This window comes from Muscardinus avellanarius (genome assembly GCF_963383645.1).
Source record: "Muscardinus avellanarius genome assembly, chromosome: 3".
Lineage (NCBI taxonomy): Eukaryota > Metazoa > Chordata > Mammalia > Rodentia > Gliridae > Muscardinus > Muscardinus avellanarius.
In genome coordinates this window covers 115,529,494-115,546,427 of record NC_137788.1, presented here as the reverse complement: position 1 = coordinate 115,546,427, position 16,934 = coordinate 115,529,494, and the positions used below count along the sequence as shown (strand labels likewise).

The following is a 16,934-nucleotide window of genomic DNA, read 5'->3' as shown; positions in this document are numbered from 1 at the left end:
TAGGCATGATTCATGAAAGAAAGAATTAATAAGCTAGAGTGACAAATCAAAAATGTCAGAGCTGTTAAACGCAAGGTTCAAAAATAAAATAAAAAGACAAGCCGAAGACTGGGAGAAAATATTTGCAAAAAGATGCATCGATAAGAAAATGTGATTCAAAATATACAAAGAACTCTTAAAATTCAACAAAAAGACCACAAATAACCTAATTTAAAAAGTGGGTTCAAGCCCTTAACACTGTATCAAAAAATATATACAGGTGGCGAGTGATTATCTGAAAAAATGCTCCACTTCATGCGTCCTGGGGGAAATGCAAATTTAAAAACTGAGATAATCCTGTTAGGACAGCAAAAATCCTGAGCACCAAAAACCAAGTGCCGGTGAGGTCGTGGAGTGAAGGAGCGCTCCTCTGCTGCTGGTGAGGACGAAACTGCTAGGAGACCCTTGGGAAGGTGGCTAGCCAGTTCTTACGAAACTAAACACTCACCAGAGGGTCCAGCTCAGCTGCTCTTTATGCTTCTTCATATTTACCTAAAGGAGTTTAAAAAAAAAAAAAACGTGTCCACGCAAACACCTGCAAACAGATGTCTGATTGATGACTGCCAATTTTTGAAAAATGCCTTTTGGTGAGTGAATGGATAAAGAGACTCTGGCACAGCCAGATAAAATAAATGAACTATGAAGCCATTAAAAAAAACTTGGAGGAGACTTAAATGCATAGATTAAGTAAAAAAAGCCAATCTGAGGAGGCTACATACCGTGTAATTCCGACTGTGTCACAAAAATTATTGAGATAATCAAAGGAAGAGGTTGCCAGGGACTGAGATGCGGGGTGAATACAGAGGATGGTTAGGTCAGGGAAATTTTTCTGTGTGGTACTATAATGGCTGGAAAAGGGTCATTATACATTTGTCAAATCCCATATAATAATGCCAGGCGTGGTGGCGCACGTTTGTCATCCCAGTACTTGGGAGGCTGGGACAGGAGGATCACAGGTTCACGGCCAGCCTCAGCTACTTAATGAGGCCCTCCATAACTCAGGGAGACCCTGTTTCAAAATAAAGTATAAAAAATCAGGCTGGGGGTGTAGCTCAGAGGTAGAATGCCCCTGGGTTAAACCACAGTACCACACACAAAAAAAAAAAAAAAAAAAAAAAAAAACCGTATAGAATGAACTGAATTCCCAGTACTTGGGAGGCTGATGCAGGAGGATCAAAAGTTCAAGTTCTATCTCAGCAACTTGGTGAGACCCTGTTTCAAAATTTAAAAATTTAAATAGCTCAGAGGTAAAATGTCCCTGGATTCAACCGCCAGTTGAAAGAGGAAGGAAGAAAGGAAGGAAGGAAGGAAGGAAGGAAGGAAGGAAGGAAGGAAGGAAGAGAGAAGACCAGCCCATAGAATATACAACACCAAAGCCAGCCTAAGATAGTCCGTGGACTTTGAGCAGTAATGCCTCAGTGTAGTCCATCAGTATAATAAATGTACCACAAGGGGGGATTGATACTGGAGGAGTCCATGCCTGTACTGGGGCAGGGGACACCTGTGAAATCTCTGCCCCCGTGCCTACTAATGCCTCTGCGAACTTAAAACTGCTCCTCCCAAAATTCAGTTTTTAAAAAGTGATGAAACAACCAAATAATGTTGCTTGTTTTAACACGATATCTTCCTAATGAATTTTAATTTTTGACAATTGCACAATGTTTTTGGTACAGATACAATAACAAACTCAGCCACTCCTGTTCTAATTCCTCTTGGGATCATCTATAGCCTTTCATCACCCGGGAAATATTTCAATCCCCGATGGGGACCGATGGGGGAGGAAGCTGAGGAAATAGGGCCCCACCCAGGAAGAACAGAACGGCTCAGGGAGCCCCAGGGTCCTGGCTGGCTCTTTGCAACATGAATCCAGAACTCTCTTGGGTGCAGTACGAGAGCCCCTCTGGGTGACTCACTGTTTCTGCCCGGGACTCCGGTAACTCCCCACCCCAACTTCCCCTCACCTAACCAACCTTTCTGCAGCAGATCACGTATAGATCAGAGTCAAGGTCATTGCCTCCGACTCTTGCGCAGACTGCTTTGCATAGAGGAAGGAGGATGCACAGCAAAGACTTTAATCACACTGGTGATGCGGCCTGGAAGAAACTTGGCATAAGCCCCTGTTCAGGCTCCTTCCCCACCACTGAACCTACAAGTGGGTCCCTGGGGCCAGTGCAGCCCCCTACCTCCCGCCCCAAGCTCCCGCAAGGATCTGAGCTGAGAATGGCATCGAATTGGCAGGATTGACACCCCTCTGGATAATGCATTCCCAGGCCAGGTCCCCAAGTGACTCAAGGCTTCATCCAGGGGAAAGGAGTAGGGGTTGGCATCCATCTCTTCTGAGCTCATATCCTGACTCTGCTTTTTCCTAGCAGAGTAAACTTGGGGGAAGTTTGCTCAACTCCGAATGTCTCAGCGTCCCCTTCCCTAAAATGAGGATGCCGTGGTCACCCAGAGTCGTGAGAATCAAAGGAAGAAGGCGGGTAAAGCAGGTCTCTTGGCATCTGGCTCACCAAAGCAATGCTCGCTCGGTGGGCGGGGCCGGGGCGTTTCAATGAGCTCTCACGGCAGATTTGTGGAGGGATGGGGTGAGGACCAACAAGAGATGCTGCTCCCCCAGGTGTGAAATTCCATTGTCTTGAGTGCGGATGCCCCGGTGTTCTCCCCCATTTCCTGCCCTGTTGCAACACAACTGGCTGCCCCAGTCAAGTTGGGACAAGAGAAGGTTCCAGGTGAGGTCTCTCGGAAGGGACAGCCCCTAGTGCCCGAGACGATGACTAGAAGTGCTGAGCACAGTCTCCTGGGTGTGACCCACCCACCCTAAGTGGGGCAAGGCTTCAGGAAGGCGATGGCACAGTGGCCCCAGGGCTTCTGGTCTGTGTCAGCCTCGGCCTTATAAAGGGACGGCTCTGTGTCCACACACACACACACACACATACACATCTCGCTCATCCTTCTGCTCTGAGATACTTCGCTACCTCCGGTAAGTCGGGCACCTGCCTCTTTGCTGCATCTAAGGAAGGGGCCCTGGGTCCTGCTGGTCTCTGCCTGGGGGTGAGGACTCCGGAGCCTAGGGCTAGCCACAGTCCTGCCACCGCCGGAGCTACGTGGCCTTTGCCCAGAGCTCAAGACTCCTCCCTGTACCACAAGAAGACTGGACCAGACTCTCTCTCCATTGCCCCCTTTTTAATAGCTTGGGCTAACACCTGTGAAGGCATCCCCAGCAGGAGTTGAGGTCAGGATCCTTCCTTTCATCCCTGGACTCAGCCTGCTGTCAGGGGGCCGGGCTGCTGAACCCACCTACCCCCACCTTACCCCAGAGAATAGAGGGATAAGGGTTCCTGCCAATGCTTTGAAGGCACTCCTATCTATCGTCTTGTCCTGGGACCCCCATTTGATATACGAGCCCTGGTGAAATGACCTGCGCTCACCTGGATAAGGTACCGATCAGCCCCCCAGGTGGCTCCTTTTAGTAACACTGGCATTGAGCCTTCTCCCACCGTGGGAGATGTGCAGATGCCTGCAGATGCCTGCACCACGTTCATTCTCAGATTCTTGGAGAAGTCTGGGGTACAAGAGCCACACTCCAATTTTTCTGGCTTGGATTCCAGTTCGGTTCAGACTCTGACTGTTGTCTACAGAAGCTGCTTTGGGAAATCAGATCATGTCTTTATTCCAACATAGACAAGCCTTAGTGGTCCAGAAAAGAGAAAGAGAGGGCTCCTAATCACAAGAACCGACTACTGGAAGGGGGTCTTCTCTGACTCCACCCTGCCCCAAAGTCTAAGAATCAGGGCAGTTATTTCTGTGCACTTTGGGTCTTGTTACTGGGCAGCCAAGACAGGGAACCTGACTAGATTCTGGCTGACAAGATTAGGTTGCCCACCTGCATAAAACATAAATAGTGAGCCAGGCGCCTGTCATCCCAGTACTTAGGAGGCAGAGACAGGAGGATCACAGGTTTGAGTTCAGCCTGGGCAATATAGTGAGATCTTGATTCAAAAAAAAGGGGTAGGGGAGATGAGAGTGTAGCCCAGAGGTAGAATGCCCCTAGGCTCAATCCCCAGGATGAGAGAGAGAGAGAGAGAGAGAGAGAGAGAGAGAGAGAGAGAGAGAGAAAGAAGAAGAAGAAGAAGAAGAAGAAGAAGAAGGAGGAGGAGGAGGAGGAGGAGGAGGAGGAGGAGGAGGAGGAGGAGGAGAGAAGAGAAAGGAGGAAGGAAGGAAGGAAGGAAGGAAGGAAGGAAGGAAGGAAAGATTGATTTAATGCAGTTTGGCCAAAATCAGAGAAGCCACTAGTCTGTCTCCTGCTGGTCTTACAGAAGCAGTTACAATTTATAGAAGCAAAAGCCAGGAAATCTACATGTGTATATTTAGCCAGGCCATGCTAGGCAGAGAGCCTGTCACAAAGCCTGTTTTCCAATCCTTGTTGGCTCCGTTCTTAGCCTGAGGGAGTGAAGGCACAATAATTCGGAGCTTGTCTCTGCAGCAGTGGTGGAGACCTCACATACCCCCAGTTCAGAACGGGGCTGTGCTGTCTGCTCACGCCTGGAGTCTCCGTGCTCTTACAAGCCCAGCTTGAAACCCCTGAAGGGGTCCCCAGGTGTCTTGCTTCTGATGTGTCCCAGAATAGTCAGAGAGCTGCTCACCATGGGCATTGTCCTGCCCCATGATTCTGAAGCTGAAGGAAATAGATTTGATGCTCCTTGAGGTGGGGTCCTCCAAATTCTGGGTGCTGCTGGGGTTCAGTCCTTGTCTGTATGACTAACCCCCAGCTTGCCCCACTTCAATATTTTATATCCTATATCCTGTTAGCACGTCACCCACTGCTAGACTGTATGTTGGGGGAAGGCATGAAGGAAGGTGCTGGGAATTGAACCCAGGGGTATTCTACCTCCAAGCTATACCTCCAGCTCAACTTTACTTTTTATTTTGAAACAGGGCCTCATTTGCTAAGTTGCTGAGACTGGCCCACACTGAGCTGCTGAGATCCTCCTGTCTCAGCCTCCCAAGTACTAGGATTACACCTGCATCTCCTCTTGGATCCTTGCCTGAGTGGGCCCAGGTCCCAGACATGGTTTCTGTTTTAGAAACTTTTTTTCCCATTACTCTGAAAATTTTTTAAAAAAACACACAAGTTCCTTCTGCTTCGCCTTCGCCCTCCTTCCCTCGGTCCTCAGCCCTCCTACAAACACCTGTATTCAGAGACCCACGCATGAGCAGAAAGAAACAATATCACTGTCTGTCTTCCCTGCAGCTTCTCCAAATCAAAGATGAGTCCCACCAAGACCGAGAACATGATGGAGGAGATTGTGGACCTCTTCCACAAATACACAGGGAGGAATGACAAGATCAACAAGGAAAACTTGTCGAAATTGGTTAAGGAGAATTTCCCCAACTTCCTCAAAGCCTGCGTGAGTGTGGAGGGTGCAAGGTTGGGGCGACCCTGGCTTCTCCATCTAGGTGGGGCCCCGGTATGGCTGGGATGCATTTTCTCTGTGACCTTGCACAAGACACTTTGGGTCTCTGGTTATCAACTTTCTCCCGTGCAAAGGGGGATGATAGGACCTCACTGCCTGGGTTATTATGAAATGCGGAGATGAGAGAGGTGGCATTATAGCAGGTAATGTGGATACAAAGGGATGTGTGGAGTTCCAGAGATATAAAGGAACCGCGGACAGTGGAATTATACAGAAATGAAGGGTTGCTATGAGGTGGCCAGTGAAATGCTACCCACAGGGCGTTGTCCGTGCTACTCCCCTGCTGAGGTGAATACTCGCTGGGACACGTCCTGCCTCTGCAGGACTCCGCATCTTCATCTCCAAGGTGCCCTTTACTCTGATTTTCCAGCCAAGGAATCCTCCTACAGGAGCCCAGGGGTGACACAGGCATCCCCAGCCGTGGCCACCCGCATGCCTCTGGTCCCAGCCCCGCCAGCCCTGGCACTTGCTCATCTACCTGTCCCTGGCCGTCACCTGCCTGCTGTGACTTCTCTGTGTCTGACATTTTCTTATTTACGCTGCTCTCTCCTCACAGGAAAAACTCGGCAAAGATTACTTGGGCCAGCTCTTTGAGAAAGAAGACAAGAACCGTGATGGGAGCATAGAGTTTTCTGAATTTATGACCATTCTGGGGAAGCTGGCCAACGACTACCACAATCATAGCCACGGGGCCCCCACCTGTGCTAGCGGGGATGAGTAATCAGTAATCCCAGCCCAGCCCGTGACCACCAGAGACCTCAGAAAACAATAAAAAGTGTCTCTTCCCACCAATCTCTCATCTCCTTTTTTCTGTCTCTGTCGTCAAAACTCAGTCAATTTTATTGGAGCGTCTCCCCCAGGGGAAATCCACCCGGCAATGTCCCAGCAGTGCCCCCTCAGGGGCTCCTGCAACCCAAGACCATCTTTCCCAAAGGACCTGGATATCCACCTCTGTTCCTGTTACCGAAACGCAGCCAACACATCTGACGCGAAGCCATCCGCCCTGTGGCAGAGACGGTTTTCTTCTTCAAAGCAGAGATCAGAGTCATTCAGAGGCTATGCTGAGAAGGAGCCAATGCCCCGCAGTGCTCCGTGCCCGCTCCTGCCCCCGCTATCCCTCCGTGGCATAGGGGAGATCCATTCCACTTAAACAGGGCTTCCTTGGTTGCTATCAGGGCTCAGGAGCCCTTGGTGTGGATGCAGAGCTCAGCCAGACCCCGAGCTCTCCTCTCTTGTCCTGCAGCCTGGGGCCACAGGGCCATGGCCTCGTCCCTGTGCTGTGGGCTCGTGTATGCTCAGTGGCGGGGCTATAGAAATGAGAGAGCCGTCCAGATGCTGAGCTGCCCCGCGGTGATGGATGGTCAGATGCCGGGAGCGGGAGTCTGGGGACACCCAGGGTGGTAAGGGGAGTCCTAGGTTTTGAGAAACTCAAGGTAGTCTAGAAGCCCAAACAATCCATAGGCCCCCAAGTAAGGAGACTGAACTAAGGAAGAAGACATCAGATCTGGGCATGGTGGTGCACACTTGCCATCCCAGCACTTCTGAGACTGAGGCAAGAGGATCCCAGGTTCGAGGAGAGCTTCAGCCACGTAGTGAGGCTCTCGGCAACCTAATGAGACCCTGTTTCAAAACCAAAATAATAATAATAATAATAATAATAATAATAATAATAGGGACTGTCAGAAGCCGGGCATGGTAGTGCATGATTGTAATCCCAGCATTCAGGAGTCTGAGACTGGAGGTTGGCAGTTCGAGGACAGCCTCAGCTACTACTTAGTGAGGCCATTTGCAACTCAGCGAGACCTTGTTTCAAAATCATGGTGGCACACGCTGTAATCCCAGCCACTGCGAGGCTGAGACAGGAGGATCCGGGTTCAAGTCCAGCCTCAGCCAATTAGTGAGGCCCTCTGAAACAGTGAGACCTTGTTTCAAAATAAAAGAATAAAAAATAGGACTGGGGGTATAGCTTGAAGATAGAGTACCCCTGGGTTTCATCCCCAGTACAGCAAAAAATAAAATAAAATAAAATAAAGAATTAAAAAATAGGGCTGGGAGGCAGAATTCCCCTGGGTTCCATCTCCAGTACTGCAAATAAATAAATAAATGAATAAATAAATAAATAAATAAATAAATAAATAAATAGGGCTGGTGGTGTGGCTTGAAGGTAGAAGGCCCCTGAATTCAATCCCCAGGACCCCCCCACACACACACACAGGCAGCATTAGCAGAAATCCTGTTCAGGATGGAGAGAAGCTCATACTGTGAGTCATCCACTGAAGTTGTCTATCTGCCCGGGGAAATACAGTGTGTTAGACACGGTCTACTCCAGACCAGGCACTGTGCTAGGGGCTGTGCATGCAGATCAAAGCAGGACACAGGGCTGTCCACACAGCACTGGCTCTGCATAGAAATGGGGTCTCCCAGTGGAGGTCACCAAATAAGCTCGGCATTTATCCCTGATGCTGCCTCTACTACAGCTACTTTTTTTTTTCTTTTTTTTGGTGGTACTGGGGATGGGATCCAAAGGCATTCTATGCTCGAGCTCCACCCCCAGCCCTGTTTTTTATTCTTTGTTTTGAAACAGAGTCTCACTGAGTTGCAGAGGGCCTCACTAAGTAGCTGAGGCTGTCCGTGAACCACGATCCTCTGGCCTCAGTCTCCCAAATGCTGGGATTACAAGCATGTACCATCATGCCCGGCTCAATTTTTTTATTTGGAAACAGGGTCCCACTGAGTTGCAAAGGGCCTCACTAAGTAGTAGCTGAGGCTGTTCGCGAACCATGATCCTCCTGTCTCAACCTTCCAAGTGCTGGGATCACAAGCGTGTGCTACCACGACTGTCTTCGCTATCTTCTTGTACAGACTTTGAGTTATAGAGGGACAACATGGTTTCCAGAGACCCCATGAGATCTCTAGTGTGTAGCAGTGTTTCTGATCTATCAAAAGTCTCTAAGTCATGCGTGGTGGTGCACGCTTGTAATCCCAGTGCTTGGGAGGCTGAGACAGGAGGATTGCACAGGTTCGAAGCCAGCCTCAGCTACTTAGTGAGGCTCTCAGCAACTTAGTGAGACACTGTTTCCAAATAAAGTATAAAATAGGTCTGGGAGTATAGCCCAGAGGTAGAAAAGCCCCTGGGTTCCACCCCCAGCAAGACAAAAAAAGAAAAAAGTTATCTAAATCAAGCTGGGCGTGGTGGTGCACACTTGTAATCCCAGTACTTGGGGAGCTAAGACAGGAGAATCACGCAGGTTTGAAGCCAGCCTCAACTTCTTAGTGAGACTCTCAGCAACTTAGTGAGACACTGTTTCCAAATAAAATATTAAAAAGAATAAGTCTGGGAGTGTAGCTTCTAGGTACAAGGATCCCAAGTTCCATCCTCACAGTACCACAAAAAAGTACTCTAAATCACTTTTTATTGAAATGTATGTGTGTGTAAATTCTGGCCAATACCATTCAGTATAAACAGTCCAAAATACGAACATACCCAGACTCAAAGTCAGGCCATAAGTTTAGGAGAAGACTCGAGAATCTGGACCAGGCTAAAAGAATAATGCAGACCATTAAACAGCTTCCCAAGAACTCATGCTCTGATCCTCCAAGAGAGACCCATATATGGCATCGCCATGAGGCGCCAAGCTCATAGCCCACGCATGGAGGCCCCTAGACCAGCACCAGGCCCTCAAGTGGGTTTTCCCTCCCTTTATTTGTCCAGCTCATGTTTAACCTTATTATAGTTCTTCAGTTAGCAATGGTATGTAAATTCAAGATAAATATTTCTTCTCATTTAGGATTAGAAATCGCCTCCAGGTGTCTTGTGTTTCTGAGGCTAATTCACTCTCCAAATGCTTTTTCTGTTTAAGCCAATTGGGTTTATCACATCTATTAGACTCTCTCTTTACACACCTGTGCCATCTCAGGGGCTGATCTCCTTGAGAGAGATTTGGCAAGTTCCTAGCTGATCCCCAGTTTGATAATCCCAAGCTATTGCTACTTGTGCTATAGCAGGACATCAAGAGAAGTGTATTCTTCCAAACTCATCAGGGTGGTTTACAAAACAGGAGAGGACTGAAGCGGAGCCACACCCACAACCACAGCCCAGAGCACCGGCCACCAAAGAGACCCAAGTTGGCTTTAGCCAGTGGGGTTCAGGATGTACCTCAGTGAGAAAGCGCTTGTCTAGAGTCCAATTCCCAGCCTCCACCACTCCTCACACGTAAACACTATCAGAATTTTAAGAAATACCCTTTGCAACTCAGTGAGACCCTGTTTCAAAATAAAGAATAAAAAATAGGGCTGGGAGTGTAGCTTGGAGGTAGAATGCACCTGGGTTCCATCCCCAGTCACTACTACTACCAAAAAATTTTATTAAGAATAGGGTGGATAATCAATATATTGTTTTAGATTAGAAGAATGACATTACAGACTAAGACACTGAGGCACAAATTTTAGAGTCACACTGATCAGAATGGAATCCTTGTTCTAAAACATACTAGAGTAAGATTGATGACTTGACTGAGAACTTATTATGCATTATATTAGGGCTATATCAGGGTTATGCATTATGCTAGCACTGAAGGGCATAATTAACAAGTTTGTACCTACACTCGCATGACAGCTAAATATAAGAGTTTGGAAATCAGAAAGGTTCCAAGGAAACCTGGTATCACGGGATTCCCGCTACCTAAGGTCACGTTGCAGGTGCGAGGTACCCGCGTGTTGCTGTCCGTGGTGCTGAATCCCTGGCGCCCTCCCTTTGCGTTCTTCTGATTCACATTTCTTTAGCCTAGGAGAACCTTCTCCTCTTTCTTATGTGTAGGTGGCTTTTGAGTAGGGTCTTAAACGATGAGGTTGGCTTTCCAAACAGAAAAAAAGAAAGACAAAAGGAACAATATGGGAAGTAACAGAAAGTAAGAAAATAATATAATGTGTTTGATAATCCCTCTGACTGTGTCCAGTTTCCAGCCACCATAAGTGCACCCTGACAAGCATTCCTATACATGTTGCCTTAGAGACCCAGGAGATAATGTACCTAGTATTCTTGCCCCTGAAATGGAGTGATGGGTCATAGAGAATGCATATAGTCAGCCAAATGTAAGATAAAAACTCTGTGTGTGTGTGTGTGTGTGTGTGTGTGTGTGTGTGTGTGTGTGTTTACTGGGATTGAACTCAATGGCATTCTTTCTCTGAACCTCACCCCATTCCTTTTTTTATTTTGAAACAGGGTCTAAGTTGCTGACCGTCTTGCTGCATTGCTGAGAGTGGTCTCACACCTGTGATCCTCCTGTTTTAGCCTCCCAAGTACTAAGATTATAAGTGTACTCCACCACACCCACCAAGATAGTATTTTAAGATGGGGGGGGAAATAGCAATGTATGCCTTTGAGAAAGACCAAAAAAGAGGAGAATGATGGTGCATAAGAAGGGGATAATTCTTATAATGAATGTTCAAAAGGGAGAGCAAGAATGGGGTCTAGTATAAAGCAGAGGACCTGGCTAAGAGCACTAAGGGGCATGATAGTAGCCAGGCATGGTGGCACACTCCTGTAATCCCAGTTCTTGGGAGGCTGAGATAGGAGGTTCGCAGGCTTAAGGACAGCTTCAGCAGCATAGCTCATAAACCTAGTGATACCCTGTTTAAAAAAAAAAATAGAAAGATCTGGGGTGTAGCTCAGAGGTAGAATCCCCTGGGTTCGATCCCCAGTACAGAGAGAGAGAGAAAGAAAGAAAGAAAGAAAGAAAGAAAGAAAGAAAGAAAGAGACAGAGAGAGACAGAGAGACAGAGAGATCATGGTGGTAAGAGGGGAGGCAGGGATATAAACATTGATTCTGGTGAGGGAGTAAGTGGGATAATGGAATATGCAAATATTCTCTTAATAACTTCATTTATTTTATCAGTAAGAGATTAAGTATGAGAAGGTTTAAGGAAAGAGAAAAATAATAAAATAGTCATCTAATAAAATGGAGACGTGATTGGCCTAAGAGATGTTGCGCAGTTGGTGAAAAGTATTTATTGAATGCTTGCTTGAGATTCAAGGCCACAGATCTACAAAGTTTGATCGGTCCACAAGGTGAACATATTTTTTTTCCAGGATATTCACCTGCACAAGCACATATGCCTAGGAGCAAAGTTAGATTTGACCTGTGTTGGTTTCCATGGCTGATTTTTTTAAAAAAGCAGATGTTATGCACTCTTGACACAAGTACACAATTTCATATATGAAGTAATTTGGCTTAAAAATGATTCCTGATAAGTTTAAAGGTCTAGTTCTAACAATTTATATAAGGGGAGAGCACTTGAGGAATCTGTTATTGACTCCACATGGTCATGATCAGTGAAATCCAGACTGTGAGAAATGAACAAATGGCCCAATTTCTGTAACAACAAAAAAAGAAGGAAAAGAAAAAGCCAGGCTGATGGCATACATCTATAATCCCAGTTCTTGGGATGCTGAGACAGGGGGATCCCAGGTTCAAGAGCAGCCCCAGCATCTTAGAGAGATTCTCAGAAACCTAGCAAGACTCTGTTTCAAGACAAAACAAAATTATTTTAAGGGCTGGCGGTGCTATAGATTGGAGGTGGAATGCTCAGGTTCAATCCCTAGTACTAAAAATAAGTAAATCAAGGCCAAGCACGGTGGCGCACGCTTGTAATCCCAGCACTTGGGAGGCTGAGACAGGAAGATCACACAGGTTCAAAGCCAGCCTCAGCTACTTAGCGAGGCTCTCAGCAACTTAGTGAGACCCTGTTTCCAAATAAATTATAAAATAGGGCTGGGGGTATAGCCCAAAGGTAGTAAACCCCTGAGTTCCACTCCCAGTACCACACACAAAAAAAAATAAAAAAAGTAAATCAAGAAAAAGGAAAAGAAGAAATGGAGGCAGAAGGTATATTTTATAAAGGTCTTAGTAGCCATATCAACCATTTGTAATATATGTATTTTATTTTATCTCAAATCGAAAACCTTGGGAAAACCATATTATAATTGGGCAAATGTGAACACTAGCTGAATATGTGATTATGTTAAAAATAGTTTTGCTGGGCATGGTGGCACACTCCTATAATTTCAGTACTTGGGAAGCTGAGACAGTAAGATCGCAGGTTCAGGATCAACCTTAGCACCTTGGAGAGACCCTCATTAACCTAGAGATACCTTTTTTCAAAACAAAAAAGGGGGCTGGGGGTACAGCTCACCAGTAGAATGCCTCTGGGTTCAGTCTTCAGAAACAGAAAAGGAAAGAAGGAGTGTGGTAGTAGTATCATGGTTATGGATTTTCTAGGTTGTTGTTACCTTTTAGAAATATGAATTAAAGTAGTTACTAATAGAATTCTATCTGGAATTTTTCTCCAAAATAATTAGGAATGGGAGTGGATAAGAATATACATGAAACAAGACTGGTCATGTACTGACCATCATTGATGTCAGCAATGGATACATGAGGATTTCTTCACACTATTTTCTCTCTCTATTTTTTTTTCTGTAGTGGGGATTGAACTCAGGGGTATTCTACCTCCAAGCTACACCCCTAGCCCTATTTTTTTTTCAGTATTAAAGACGGAACCCAGGGGCATTCTACCTCTGAGCAATACCCCCAGCCCTATTTTTTATTCTTTATTATGAAACAGAGTCTCACTGAGTTGCAAAGGGCCTCACTAAGTAGCTGAGGCTGTCTGTGAACCATGAACCTCCTGTCTCAGCCTCCCAAATGCTGGGATTACAAGCATGAGCCACCACGCCCATCTTCCCCCCCTCCCCCAGTACTGGGAATGGAACCCAGGGGCATTTTACCTTCAAGCTATACCCTGAGCCATATTTTTATTCTTTATTTTGAAACAGGGTCTCACTGAGTTGCAAAGGGCCTCACTAAGTAGCTGAGGCTGGCAGCGAACCGCGATCCTCCTGTCTCAGCCTCCCGAGTGCTGGGATGACAAGGGTGCACCACCACGCCTGGCTTAACATTGGGGTTTTATACTACAAAAATAAAGTGAATAAAACCTGTATATATATATATATATATATATATATATATATATATATATATATATATACAGGACGCCATAACCATGGAGTAAGCAGCCTGGAGGGCTGCAAGAAGCAGAGGGTTCTGGAAATCTGAGACTCGGCTCCATCCTTGGCTGCCTGTGAAGCTGTTCTGCTGCTGGTTCTCCTGTGAAGCCGTCTGGATATCACAGAACCACCAGAAGTCAGAATAGAAAGGATATAGATTGTGAACTGGAGCCCCACTTTGCCCAGAAGAGGAAGCGGAGGCCGGGGGGAGAGGAGAAATGGCTGTCCAGGGATGCCCAGCCGACAGGGGCCAGCTGTGTGCTGAATCCAGGCACCCTGACTCCCAGCCCAGATGGATTCTCCTGGTATGAGCAGGGAGCAGAGCAGGCAGGGCGCTGTGCCTTACACTAGAGACCAAGAGGCAGATGGGGACTCACCAGACCCCGGGGAAGAGGCACCCGGGAGGACAAGGGGGAAGTGTGCACTTTGGTGTGGGCAGGGAGCCTGGGACGTGTCTGGGCACTCACACCCAAGACTCTGCCCCGGGGCGCAGTGGTGCCTGCCAGCACAGCCCCCATGCAGAGCCCTCGCTAATCCCATGGGGCTGGACTGGCAGGCGGTAGCAGAGGAAAGGCAAGAGGGCTGCTGTGCCCCTAGGAAACTGAGCGCTCCTGGGATTTGTGAGTGGAATCAGAGCTACCCAATGAGTCATCCGACCAACCTGCATTCTTTGCGGATCATGTCAATGCAGTTTCCATTAGCATTAAGCTACCATGTCGGGGCGGCATGCTAAGAGGCTAAGAGCTCTGAATACTTGTCTCTTCTAATCCTTGAGCATATCTTGTGTGAGGGATAATCCAATTTGCGGATTTGGAGCTAAGAGTATAGATAAATTTCCCAAGAGTGCTCCCCTCTCGAACTGGCAAAGGCAGGATTTGAACCCAAGTCTGACTAACCCTGCAGCTCAGCTGCTAGTACTGTGCAGGAATTCTGAGTCTCTGTTGGGTCAGTTTCTGGGCGGAATGGATGGAGTCAACCCAGGACTGGCCGTGCAGGAGCCTCCGTCCAGAATAGATGCTGTGTGCATAAATGTATATACCGCAGAGTGCCCGGAGATCTCATGCAGACGAGCCCAAATGTCACTGAAACGTTTTTTGGATCAGAATTGTAGGACCAGGAAGAACTGAGGCATAGACAAAGCTTTATTTAGTAATTTCTGCTCGAGCCAGAGGTAGACTGCAGGTGAGGGACAGAAATCCCAGACTGACTCAACAAAGAACGAAAGAGATTGGCGTTATGGCATCGGCAGGGTGGGCAGGAGCTGGACCTCTGCGATCATCACACGTCCCGGCGGGATCTGACCTGCGCATGCGCTCTTCCGCATCCCGCGCCTTCATGGGTCACGTGTCACTTTGCCACCTTAAGTGTCCACCGAGGAGTGTGCGTGATACTCCGCTAATGAGGTAACTGTGGGCTGCTTCAGTGACTATTCTATGCACATATCTGCCCCCTTACTACCTGTAATGTATCCTTATCCTCTGGGAAAGTCTCTAATAGTATACTTTTCAGAATAGTGCAGACCCTGCATTGTCTGGCTTGAGCTGTCATACCTGTTGACCACATAGTCTCAGGGGGGCTGAGCTGACTTCCCCGGCCCCCCATCTCCTGGCATGTTATTTCCCATGGCCTTGGAAAGGGTGTAATCATTTTGCTTTGTTTTGTTTTTGGTAACTCTGGAAATTGAACCCAGGGGTGTGCTACCTCTGAACTACACCCCCAATCCTTTAGGGATTTTTTGTTTTGTTTTATTTTTGCAGTACTGCGTAGGAACCCAGGGGCATTCTACCTCTGAGCTATAACCCCAGCCCTGTTTGTTTGTTTTGTTTTGTTTTTTAATTTGGAAACAGAGTCTCCCTGAGTTGTGAAGGGCCTCACTAAGTAGCTGAGGCTGTCCACGAACCGCGATCCTCTTGTCACAGCCTCCAAATGCTGGGATTACAAGTGTGCACCACCACCCAGCTCCCTTTCATAATTTTTAATGTGAAACAAAGTCATGCTAAGTTCCTGAGGGTCTCACTACATTGCTGAGGCTGTCCTGGAACCTGCAATCCTCCTGTCTCAGCCTCCCAAGCGCTGGAATTACAGATGTACACAGTCACATCCAGCTAGAGTGGCGTACTTTTTTTTTATTTATTTGTGTGTGTGTGTGTGTGTGTGTGTGTGTGTGTGTGTGGTACTGGGGTGGAACCCAGGGGCTTTTCTACCTCTGGGCTATACTCCCAGCCCTATTTTATACTTTATTTGGAAACAGGGTCTCACTAGGTTGCTGAGAGCCTCGCTAAGTAGCCGAGGCTGGCTTCAAACCTGTGCAATCCTCCTGTCTCAGCCTCCCAAGCATGGGGATTACAAGCATGCGCCACGATGCCCGGTGAGTGGTAAACTTTTAACCCCTAATCTTTTAGTGTAGCTGTTAATGCTATGAGAATAATAGCTAGCTCGTCTGTCTATTTCCCTTGGAGAGGTGTTCATTTTTACTCCTACAGGGGTCTTGTTTTTCAAGGGGACCCTTTGGTGTCACGGGGATCTCCATCCTGGCTACTCCCACTCCTGCTTGCCACAGACCACTCCAGAAGGAACGCTGCAAAAAGGGTACTGCGCTTTCTGAAGAATGCCACTTTCAGCCGGGCATGGTGGCCCACACTTATAATTCCAGTGTTCCAGAGGCTGAGACAGGAGCATCATGGTTCATGGACAGCCTCAGCTACTTAGTGAGGCCCTTTGCAACTCAGTGAGACCCTGTTTCAAAAAATAAAGAATAAAAATAGGGCTGGTAGTGCAGCTCAAAGGTAGAATACCCCTGGGTTCCATTTCCAGTACTGGGAAAAAAAAAAAAAAAACAGAATACCACTTTTACTGTTAAACATCTTACCATCTTACCAAGCTGAGTGTGATGGTGCATGCTTGTGTTGGAGATTCCTCTCCGGGACTTGGGAGGGAGAGACCTGAAATGACAGACACGAACAATTGCCTCTCGTGCAACTGACAATTTTATTCTCTAAAACTAGGTTTTTTATACCTTTTTTTCAGCTAAGTTAAGTATCAAGTCCTCATGGGAAAATGCAAACACCGAAATACCCTGGGGGGTGTTAGGGATAGGGAAGGTGTCATAAATCACTAAGATACAATCAACAAAGAAAACTAGCAAAGACCCGAGAGGGCAGAGCGACCCAGTAAAGGATTACTAAAAATGTGATTAAGATAAATCCCTGCTCTCACTGGGGGACCTTGGGCACGAATTCCGGAGGGGACTGGAGTTCCACCTGGAGTCTTGGGGGAGTCTGACCTTTCACCAGCCCCCCCTTGTAATGCCTTCAGAATCTTTCATTCCTCAGGCTTCATCCATGTCCTCCGTCAGT

The 16,934-nt window shown here is 47.2% G+C and overlaps 1 protein-coding gene across 1 annotated transcript; it reads left to right on the top strand.

Moving 5' to 3' along the window:
• The first annotated feature begins 2,978 nt into the window (after positions 1–2,978).
• On the top strand, positions 2,979–6,293 carry S100A7 (S100 calcium binding protein A7). The gene is made up of 3 exons (XM_080691196.1): positions 2,979–3,019; positions 5,291–5,447; positions 6,070–6,293. The coding sequence occupies exons 2-3, from the start codon at positions 5,307–5,309 to the stop codon at positions 6,232–6,234; spliced, it is 306 nt and encodes a 101-aa protein (XP_080547322.1). The 5' UTR covers positions 2,979–3,019; positions 5,291–5,306; the 3' UTR covers positions 6,235–6,293.
• Positions 6,294–16,934: the final 10,641 nt, after the last annotated feature.

Coding starts and splice junctions, on each gene's coding strand:
- S100A7 (XM_080691196.1), top strand. CDS start 5,307: ATGAGTCCCACCAAGACCGAGAACATGATGGAGGAGATTGTGGACCTC. Junction 5,448..6,069: donor CCAACTTCCTCAAAGCCTGC/GTGAGTGTGGAG, acceptor CTCTCCTCACAG/GAAAAACTCGGCAAAGATTA.